At 36.9% G+C, this 10,913-nt stretch overlaps 2 protein-coding genes across 5 annotated transcripts in view; both read right to left on the bottom strand.

The window, feature by feature from the left end:
* Window positions 1–333: 333 nt before the first annotated feature.
* VCPKMT (valosin containing protein lysine methyltransferase) lies at window positions 334–7,696 on the bottom strand. 3 transcript variants are annotated; one of them, XM_081292330.1, is made up of 6 exons: window positions 7,393–7,696; window positions 7,187–7,297; window positions 6,949–7,021; window positions 5,543–5,662; window positions 4,032–4,136; window positions 334–980 (listed from the first exon to the last, which is right to left on the bottom strand). In XM_081292330.1, the coding sequence occupies exons 1-6, from the start codon at window positions 7,656–7,658 to the stop codon at window positions 966–968; spliced, it is 690 nt and encodes a 229-aa protein (XP_081148456.1). In that variant the 5' UTR covers window positions 7,659–7,696; the 3' UTR covers window positions 334–965. The 3 variants fall into 3 exon arrangements, with proteins under 3 accessions (XP_081148456.1, XP_081148458.1, XP_081148457.1); XM_081292332.1 differs by lacking the exon at window positions 4,032–4,136; XM_081292331.1 differs by lacking the exon at window positions 6,949–7,021 and having other exon boundaries at window positions 7,198–7,297.
* Window positions 7,697–9,152: 1,456 nt separating this feature from the next.
* Window positions 9,153–10,913, bottom strand: part of SOS2 (SOS Ras/Rho guanine nucleotide exchange factor 2) — a 91,048-nt gene continuing 89,287 nt past the window's right edge. For both annotated transcript variants that reach the window (XM_081290740.1, XM_081290741.1), the window contains one exon: window positions 9,153–10,017. In XM_081290740.1, the coding sequence (XP_081146866.1) occupies window positions 9,523–10,017 (495 nt within the window). In that variant the 3' untranslated portion in view covers window positions 9,153–9,522. The remainder of the gene's footprint in view (window positions 10,018–10,913) is intronic.

Raw genomic sequence — 10,913 nt, 5'->3', positions numbered from 1 at the left:
ACCACTCTGGAACCAGTGTAATGGAAGTCCTTGACATTCAGTCCATGTGTGCTGAAGATTATCATAACACGAAACAGAAATGACACAGCATAAAAATAATTTGATAGATATGTATAGAACTACATTTGTAGTTACTCAATAATCTTTTACTGTTTCATGTAAACAAGTTAACAATACCAGTGTTTTTAAACCAGATTTTCCTGGAAGACAATCACAAAGAAAAATGCATGAGCTATACCAGTGCATAACCCTGGAACTGGGCTTTCCATTCTTACTCCATTCCCAAATGAAAAATTTTGTAAAGGTACCTTTTGTTTCCCTAATCTCTTATAATATTGTTCACTATTTAGAGTACTTACATATTTATTTGAAAAGAATAAAACTTTGGTAAATGTAAGTATACAAGACAATAGTTTTGTTTTGTTTTTTTAAGTAAAAGGACAATTAAGCATTAAAGATACCATATGAAGCAAGACAAAACTATTGCCTAATTATGTAAAAGTGAAATATTTTAAATTTACTTATTCCCAAGACAAACTAAGGTTTACTGGTTTGAATTTAGAACATTATTCGATAGTGATATACTTCTAAAAATTGCATCAGTTTACCTCTAGTTTCCTGAAAATGTGTCAAATCAACCATGTTGCTTCACTATTTACTTTTGGCAGATTTTAGCCTAATCCTAATACCAGTTTTTATTTGAGTAACTGATCTCAATATTTCTTTTAAGCAGAACTTAATGCTGAGGCTAAGTAAACCTAAGATGGATTTCAGGCCCACTGGAAGGCAGGCAGTCATTTTTCATATTGCAGGCAGACCATGGTGGTTGTCATCCATATATCAGACCTCTAAGGACATGCTGGAAAAATCTGTAAACACAATCTTCCCATGCTGTATTCACATGCTTCATTCACATCTTTAGCTTACCCAGGTTGTTAGAGGTTTGGGTAAGATGACTAAAAGTTTCATGACGGCAATTCCTATAAGAAAAAAAAAAAAAGGAAACTTAAAAAGTTCACCAACTATTTATGGAGTAGTTAATACTAGGCAATATGCCCAGCAGTGGCTAAATGAAAGTCAAATGAATAACCAAGTATAATGTTTAGAAAGTTTTAAGCTGACACATGTTAAAGCTGCAAGCAACCAAGGAAAAAAAAGATATACTGGACATTATCAAAATTCAAAACCTTTTTGCTATAAAAGACATAATACCAAAACAAGAAAGACAACCTGCAGAATAGGAGAGAGTATTTTGCAAATTGTACATTTGATGTTCAGTATCCAAAATGTAAAGAACTCTTAGACTTAATGAAAAGACAAATAACTCAATTTGAAAATGGGTCAATGATATCTTGTCAAGTGAGACAAGATATTCAACATCTTTAATCTTTAGTTATTAGGGAAATGAAAATAAAAAAACATAAGATCTGCCGGGGGCAGTGGCGCATGCCTGTAATCCCAGCAGCTCAGGAGACAGATAGGAGAACTGCAAGTTCAAAGCCAGCCTCAGCAACAGCGAGGTGGTAAGCAACTCAATGAGACCCTATCTCTAAATAAAATGCAAAATAGGGCTGTGGATGTGGCTCAGTGGCTGAGTGCCCCTTAGTTCAATCCCAAGCACGCCCCCCCCCCCCCAAACACACACAAGATCCTATTTCACACCTCCTAAGATGGCTGTAGTTAAAACGATGGACAATGGTTTAGGAATACAGTTTGTCAATTCCTTAAAAAGTTAAACACAGAGTTCCCATATAACCAAGCAATACCACTCCAGGCATATAACTAAGAGATCTGAAAAGATGCTCACACACAAAAAAACTTCTACATAAATGTTCACAGCAACACCACTCATTATAGCTAAAGACTGAAAAAGTAAAATGCCACCAAATGATGAATGGATGGACAAGATGTACACATTCATACAAATAAATATCCTTTAGACATAAGAGTAAAAGCATGCCACAATATGGATGAACCTTGAAAACACTCTCTGTGTTGAGTAAAGAAGCAGTAAGAGACCATATAACGTGAATAATTCATGACATGAGCACAATAGGCAGATACATAGAAATAGAGGTTAGTGACTGCCAGGGGCTAGAGACTGGGGAGAAATGAGTGACTGCTAATGGTATGGAGTTTCTTTTGAGAAAGATGAAAACTTTGTTCTGTGAATATATTTACACTGAACTGTATACCTCAAAAAGGTGAATTTCATGGTATGAGAATTATTATCAATTAAAAAAAAAAAAAGAAGCAAGGCGTGGTGGCACACTCCTGTAATCCAAGCAGCTTAGGAGGCTGGGGCAACAGAAGGATTTTGAGTTCAGTGCCAGCCTCAGCAACAGCGAGGTGCTAAGCAACTCAGTGAGACCCTGTCTCTAAATAAAATACAAAATAGGGCTGGGGATGTGGCTCAGTGGTTCAGTGCCCCTGAGTTCAATCCCTGGTACAAAAAAAAAAAAAAAAAAAAAATTATATTTAGGAACCCAAAATCTTTATGCCTCAAAAAATTTCTACTTGTAAAACTGTATAATGCTTTAGTTAAAACTGAATCCCTTAGCTGGCTGTGATGATGCACGCCTGTAATTTCAGTGACTTGGAAGGCTGAGGCAGGAGGATCACAAGTTTGCAGTCAGCCTGAGCAACTTGATGAGACCATGTCTCAAAAAAAAAAAAAAAAAAAAAAAAGACTAGTAGCTCAGCACATCTGTCTGGGTTCAATCCCCAGTACCAAAATCAAAAACTGGATACTTTAAGGCATAAAACATTTTAAAATTTTTGTCACATTTATAAAAGGTGCTGGAGTTACAAAATAAATGAGATACAGTTGTACAAGTTAAAAACTGTAGGTGTCACAGATGCAACTTGCATAAAATGTGATTGTTATATCATGTAAAGGAAGCACCAAACAAGGGGAACAAAAATGAATTCTAGGGCTGGGGTTGCAGCTCAGGGGTAGAGCGCTCGCCTCGCATGTGCAAGGCCCTGGGTTCGATCCTCAGGACCACATAAAAATAAATAAAATAAAGGTATTATGTACAACTAAAAAAAATGAATTCTATTTAATTAGGTGCATTTTTCTTTATAAACAGATCTAATTTTTTTTTTTTTAAAGAGTGAGAGAGAGAGAGAATTTTTAAATATTTATTTTTTAATTATCGGCGGACACAACATCTTTGTTTGTATGTGGTGCTGAGGATCGAACCCGGGCTGCACACATGCCAGGCGAGCGCGCTACCGCTTGAGCCACATCCCCAGCCCCAGATCTGTCTGATTATATTTTACTTTGTTAAAAATAATTTGAAAGACTGGAGAAAGTTCACAAAAGTATGAACTGGCATTTTAAAATCTGAGTTAAGAGAAACTACAATATAAAGAGCTAAGTCACTTGTCTGGGATAATGCCCAATGCTATAGTCTGAATTAGTGTCTCCAAAAGGCCCATATATTAAAGGAGGAAGTGAAATCTTTTGAGATGAAACCTTGTGGGGGAGGTCTTCTGGTCATCGGGGATGTGTTTTCCATAGGACTCTGCCCTTTACTCTTTCTTTCCTTTTCCTTCCCAGCTATGAGGTGATTGGGCTTTCTCTGTCATGACATACTGTCTTGTCATAAGGCAACGGAGTTAAAGGATTACAGACTAGAAATGTGAGCCAAAATAAACTTTTCCTCTTTCAGGCATTGTTATATTAACTGCTGCTTACTAACACATCCCATTACAAAGCTATATAAAAAAAAAAGCCTGCTGGGCTGGAGGTTTAGTTGAGTGGTAGAGTGCTTCCTTCCACATGCAAGACCCTGACTTCAATCCCCAGCACAGCATGAAAGAAAACAAAAAGCCTGCCTTACTTAGAACAAGAACCAAAGGCAAGACAGATAAGTGATCTTAATCCTGAGTCAATGCCTGAGTTCAATGAAGAGTCATAGCTGTTTTACCACATCAAAATCAAGGCCTTGACCACACACAAGCCCAGAAACAGTGACCAGATGATGAAATATCCTCAGAAGATGAGGAACTGGGAATGTACTTACTGATTTTTTCTTTCTGATGTATATAATATGAATATCTTCACTTCGATACTCTTCATCATGTTTTTCCAAGGGAATTTTTTCAAAATCAAAGTCTAGCTGAAGCAGCTATAAATTTAACAGATATACTTTAAACTCAATAATATGAACAGACTTGTGATAAAGAAGGTACAATGGTGGCTATCTTTGTAGGAATACTGACTAGGAAGGGGCACTGTGGAAACCTTCTGAGGTCTTAGAAATGTATATTTTTATGCTGGGTAGTAATTATGTGGCTGAGTGCTTGATATATATGCATTTAACTATGTTTTAGCTCAATAAAAATTATTTTAACTATATAAAAAATTAATTAAGAGTCCCAAAAGCTCAGTAACATTCTTCATATTCAGGAAAAACATGAAGGCTGGGGCTGTAGCTCAGTGGCAGAACACTTGCCTAGCATGTGTGAGGAACTGGGTTCAATCCTTAGCACTGATAAAAAAATAAATAAAAATACATCTACATCTATTACTACAAAAAAAAGAAGAAATTAAAAAAAATCATCATATATTATCTGAGGCAGTCATATTCTTGCTTTCTCATTAAACCAAAGCAGTCCGTCAGCAGACAAAAGTTGCAGAGCTATACAGATGTACAAAAAGATTTACTTGTAATGGGATGAATTTTTGCCCATAAAAAGGGCCTGGGTCACCACTGGGGGAAAAAGAGTAAAAGATACATAAGATGTTATGTATTGGGTGCAGTGGGGCATGCCTGTAATCCCAGCGGCTCAGGAGACCAAGACAGGAGGATCTCAAGTTCAAAACCAGCCTCAGCAATGGCGACAGGTTAAGCAGCTCAATGAGACCCTATCTCTAAATAAAATACATAACAGGGCTGGGGATGTGGCTCAGTGGTTGAGTGCCCCTGAGTTCAATCCCCTGTACCAAAAATACCTATGTACTACATTTGCAACTTCCTGTGAATCTTTCTATTAATTAAGTCCCTAAAAACAGGTATGTAGGTCAGAGGTTTCATAAAAATGTAGAGAAAAACAGAGAAGTACAAATTTATCACCTCCTCATTTCTATCATGAATTCTCTTTTATTTTACATTTATATGGTGCTGAGGATCGAACCCAGTGCCTCCTGCATGCTAGGCGAGCACTCTACCACTGAGCCACAACCCCAGCCCCTCTATCATGAATTCTCTAAAAGCAATATATGTATCACTGATATGTTACCCAAAGCCAACAATAAGAAATATTAAGAACTTTCTCAGAAAAGACAGTGTCACCATTATTATTTTACACGGTTCTGTAGATACAGTATCAACTAATTAGATAAAAAAATAAAGGATGAGAATAGAAAATGGGGGTGGGCTTTGTGGAATAGTGGATTTTAAAGAGTCCCCTACTGGCTGGGTTCATACAAACAGATTGTCCAAACCTCCAAAATTGCCATAAAATACTAGATTAGTCACATATAGCCTCCCTGAAGGGTACTCACTACAAAGATAGATCTTATAGTCCTTACCTCAAAATATTTTTTCTCAATTTCTGGATTTTTCCCCATTGTACGTTGTTCATAGCAACATATGATACAAGTTTCAGATCCACTGAGATCTTTCAGTGTTTTCAGCAATGGTTCCAAAGACTATAAAAGAAAAACGTATTTCATGACTTCAAAAATTTTCTATTAAGAGGAGGTTAGGGAAGTAAAAGGATTAATTCCCCTATTATTCATTTTTGAATCAATACAACAAAGTACATGTAGTTAACGTTTTCTAACAATGATTGATAAACTATTAATAATTAATTATTGGCCTGGGTGGTGGCTCAGTGGTAGAGCACTTGCTTAGCATGTATGAGGCACTGGGTTCGATTCTCAGCACCGCATCAAAATAAATGAATAAAATAAAGTCCATCAACATGTAAAAAAAATTTTTAAAAATTAATTATTATACTACAGTTTTCAGAAAAAGAATTCAAGTGACTGTGTTTTGAAGTTCCCATGGAAATAAATGAATAGTGTTTATTTCACTCTTAAAAGTAATTTCATTTACTCTAATTTAATGTAGGATTTAAACAATCAACAATTTTTCCTACAAAAGTAAATCTGAACTTAACTTGAACATGGGTTGGCTCAATGCTCATTATTTTAAATATAAATGATACCCACAATGCTATCATAAACCAATATTTAAAGAAAAATATTGCAGTGGCACATGCCTGTAATCCCAGCAGTTTGGGAGATTGAGACAAAAGGATCCTGGGTTCAAAGCCAGCCTCAGCAATAGCAAGGTGCTAAGCAACTCAATGAGACCCTGTCTCTAAATAAAATACAAAATAGGGCTGGGAATATGGCTTAGTTGGTCATGTGCCCCTGAGTTCAATCCCTAGTTCCAAAAAAAGAAAAGAAAAAAGAAAAATATTTGGTCTAGTTAATCTTGCCACAAAACCATGAATTTTTTTAAAAATGCAACTTAATTCTCCTGGTTAAACATTTCACTGGGAACAACTAAGGGCAGGGGTGGGAGGCTAAGGGGTGATTTTAGGGCTGGGGATGTAGCTCAGTAGTAGAGCACTCACATGTGTAAGGCCCTGGATTTGATCTCCAGCCCCCTAATGTCTGCCACCCCCAAGAAAGTTTTTTTTAAGGTTATCAGAGCTTTTCATAACAGATCCAAGTGGTAAAATCTTTTAAAACTTTTGAAGAAGCCTCTAATAAAATGCATATAACACTCTTCTAAACATGATTTGCAGGTATATATGAATATATATACATAGTCTCTTGTGACTTTTGTTTTATTTTTGCTACAACCATCTATCAACCATAGACAAATATCCTGAATTTAGAGATGTTAAAATGTGAAGAAATGTAGTTTCAGAATACAAAAAACAGTTAATGGATTAGAGAGATTTCACTCACTGAACATTTACCTCCTCATAGTATATGCAGTCAGCCATCAGTATGTAGTCTGGTGGAGAAGGAAAGTCTTCTATTTCTTCCCCCCTTCAAAATGTCAAACAAGTATTTTAAACTGTTAATAATTTAAAATATTCTTGCTTTATAAGCAAGAGCCAATAAGTTCATTTCGTATTATCATGGCTTTAATGAGATGCAATTTAAAACAAACTATGAATTGTTATCTTAAACAAGCTGAAAGGCCATACAAACCATTTCAGTACCTTGGCTTGAACAGAACCAGTGACAAGATGTTTGTTCATATTAATATTCATCTTCAGCAAGTCTTGCAATTCCTCAAGATCGGTGACCACAACATCTGCCCTATAAAATAACGTTGATTGAGGGGTAGGCACAGGGTGGGTAACTGGCAATATGAGTTTCAGAGCAAAGCGGTGCCCCCTCCCTTCAATTCTTACCCGAGGGTAGCAGCCATGAGTCCCACCGCACCGGTGCCTGAGCCCAGCTCCAGCACCGACCGCCGGCTCAACACATGGGCCCCGTCTCCGGAAAACCCCGGCGTTTCCAAGTATTTAGAGAGCACAATGGCAGCGTCCCAAACAACGCAACCCACACCACCGGAGTCATACTGCTGCAGTCGTAGGGCTGTCCCATCCCGCTTCTCCAGAACTCTCACAAAGCTCCGCAGCGGATCCTCCACCACCGACTCCACAGCAGCCGCCATCTCTGCCGGCTAAAGGGTGCAGCTCGCTCAGTGACGACTCATCTGTGCGCCGCTCACAGGCCAAGCCTTGAGAGGGGCCCGCGCCTCCTAGTGGCGGACTTGGCACCTCGCGCGTGCGCAAGTCAACAAAGCCCAGAAGGCTGCAGCACCTTGGGCGTAATCCAGCACTAACCGCCCTCTTCCCTTCCTTCTCCTGTAAAACGCGCCTGGCTTAAGGAACAGCTAGTTTAAGTCACTTTCCCAGATAAAACTAATATAATCCGCTCTGTGAAAAAACAAAGCAAACACTGGAGCATTTTTACGTGGTTAGAGATTGACTCATACTGTAGTTACCTTAAATCCAGGCAGCTTCCCAGAGCCTACCAAAGGTGTCTATTATCTTTCTCAGGAAGTTTCCAAGTGTGCTCCTAGTTTTTCCGTATGAATGCATAAAAAGGATTGCTGGAAACTTGCAGCTTGCATTTACCAGTTAAATTTTTTTTTTATCCCTCTAAAATTTACATCATATAAATTATTTGGGATTATGTAGTTTTAAGTTGCATGAAATAACTCAATGTGTGTATAGATATATCTACAGTACTCTAATATCCCCTTGTTCTTTACAATGAAAACACATTTTTTAAAAAGTCTTTTAAAAATTAAGACTGAGGTGATTTATTAATCTTGTTAAGAACTCTGATACAAAGCACAGTAAAAGGCCACAGACCAGTAAATAAAGAACGTGGCTTTTGGCTACTTTACAACCACTGCTACAGCCTATCACATAACATACTTTTCATCACTTTGAGCGAAGGTATCCAAATGGCAAATAAAAGTTTTACTCGCTTCTGATTAAAAAGTTTAATAAAGCATTAAGTATTTGCTGGTTTAAATATTACCAATCTAAAAAAATATTTTTAAAAAATTTCAGTTAACACAAGATTTATAGAGAAAGTCACTAGGTTTTGAAGGCAAGGCAGTTGGTTCCTATGCCATAAGAACTTTTCCTCTGAACCTATGAATTAGTAAAGTAACAGATTGTATTATAGACCTCAAGTCATTTAAATTTATATAGGTTATTAACATTATCTTTAAATATACAATATAAACAAAACTGTACATACATGGCATATTAACTTTGTTTTCCAAAACAATAGGCAACTTATTAGCTAAAGACGCCATACTCTGCAAAAACAAAAGGCACATCTGAATGAGATACATGCCCTTTTTTTCCTCTATAATTGGGTTATGTATTCTTTGTTTACATTTTGACAAAATAATATACACAGTGCATTCTATTATTTTCATTCCACATTTCATTTTTGTCTTCAGCAGCAAATACTGGCATTTAAGACATGGCATTAAAGAATTTAAGAACAGTGGGTGTTATTCACAATTCTCCTAGATGTAAAAACTACAAGTAAAAACCTTCCAGAAGATGGTCAAAGAGATTTAAAAATCAGTAATACCATACACCTCTGTATTTGTGTAAATTCATTACCTTAAAAAAAGACCTCTATTACTCAAATTTGAAAAATTCCACAAAAGCACTATCCCCTTTCAGTGCAATCAAAGTCACTTTAAACCATATTTTAGCAGAGTCTACAGTGCAAATATAAATTCATTATACTGGCCTTTTGGCAGCACTGAGGATCCAAGACAAGGCAATGCAACTGATCACCTGAGGATATTGGTAAAGGACTTTTGTATTTTATCTTTCCAATTCTTAAAAGCTTATTTGATCAGTAGCATTTCTGTAAGAGCATTATTTGTAAAAACAAAAAACAAAAACCAAAAAACTAAAATACTATGCCTTTTTGAATAAATTAAAAAAAAAAAACTTTACAAATACTATTCCAGTGTCAATGACTACATATGGCTAAGGTCATTGAGGAGTTTCTGCATTTTCTACCATAGACAGTCTGTACAATGGGGGATGTGAAAACTCTCGCTTGTAAGTCTTTGGTGGAAGTTTTGGTAGGTGAGGGCTTGAATTCTGCCTTGGTGGAACAGGGGGAGCTTGAGGATGAGCAAGACTGTTGTGATAGCATCGACGTGGTACCCTTGGAGAGGGCGTGCTAGGAGGAGTGCTTGGTGAATTTGGACATGTACTAATGTCTCTGAGCCAATCTGGATCTCTGTGAAGATGTCCCAGTGGAGGTGGCTGAAGATTAAACGGACAGTTTATAAAGTGTTCTGGAGGTCGAAGGGGAACTGGTGGAGGGGTATCAGGAAGAGGATCTCTTGGCGGAGGTGGAGGTGGACTATGCAAAAGTCCATCAAATGCACTGGTAGGAACAGGAACTCTGGGTTTTATCTTTGGGGGAGGAGGCTGTCTTGGTGGAATAGCAGGAGGGTCGTCATCAGATTTCACAGTTCCCTTTAAAACAAAAAGTTATATAACTATACTTCTTTTCTCCTGAAAAACTTACAAGGCAATTTTAAAAGTCTGAAAAATTCTTCACACAGAAGAATTTTTTAACTCGACACACAAGTTAAATCCAGAAGCTCAAAGTAAATTAATCTTGTTTAATTATCAGATTTATAAGTACATTACTTCTAGTTTAATCCAGGGCTCTGTTTAATACTTCTACATATGAGATGTTTTAATTGAAGTCTTAGAACATAAAGCTTCAATTTATCTTGCTTTGTGTTACTATTTCATAAATTTAAGAAATTCATGAATTTTAATTATAATAATAGGTAAGCAAAAATAATATATAGTTTTGTAGATGTGAAAGGATATGATGTTAAGGAGACTTAATGTCCAGCTTCTCCTGATTAAGCATTTACTTCTACTTTTCCCAGTGACACTCAGAACAGTGGATTTCAAAGGGTCATCCAAGGACCAGCAACATCAGTACCAGTAGGGAACTTGTTAGAAAAGCAAATTTTTAAAAAAATTATTTGTTCTTTTTAGTTATACATGAAAGGAGATTATATTTTGAGATATCATACATACATGGAGTATAACTTCCGATTCTTCTGGTTGTACATGATGTGGAGTCATGTATTCATTTATGAGCATAGGAAAGTTATGTCTGATTCATTCTACTGTCTTTCCTCTTCCCATTCCCCGTTCCTTCCCTTCATTCCCCTTTGTCTGAGCCAGTGAATTTCTATTCTCCCCTCCCCACTGCTTATTGTAAACTAGCAACTGCACATTGGAGAGAACACTGGGCCTTTGGTTAGAAAAGCACATTTTTGAGCCTCACTCCAGATCTACTGAATCAAAAACTCCAGGGGTAAGGGTCAACAATCAGGTTTTAACAAGCT

The sequence above is a fragment of the Spermophilus citellus genome (assembly GCF_964194105.1).
Source record: "Spermophilus citellus genome assembly, chromosome: 4".
Classification (NCBI taxonomy): Eukaryota; Metazoa; Chordata; class Mammalia; order Rodentia; family Sciuridae; genus Spermophilus; species Spermophilus citellus.
This window is presented reverse-complemented; position numbering and strand designations above follow the sequence as displayed.

What these genes read in the sequence shown, in the direction of transcription:
- VCPKMT (XM_081292330.1), bottom strand. Translation starts at nt 7,658, where the DNA reads ATGGCGGCTGCTGTGGAGTCGGTGGTGGAGGATCCGCTGCGGAGCTTT. An exon ending in CTCATGGCTGCTACCCTCGG is followed by an intron (nt 7,298 to 7,392) that starts GTAAGAATTGAA and finishes GTTATTTTATAG; the next exon opens with GGCAGATGTTGTGGTCACCG. An exon ending in TTGAGAAAAAATATTTTGAG is followed by an intron (nt 4,137 to 5,542) that starts GTAAGGACTATA and finishes TTAAATTTATAG; the next exon opens with CTGCTTCAGCTAGACTTTGA.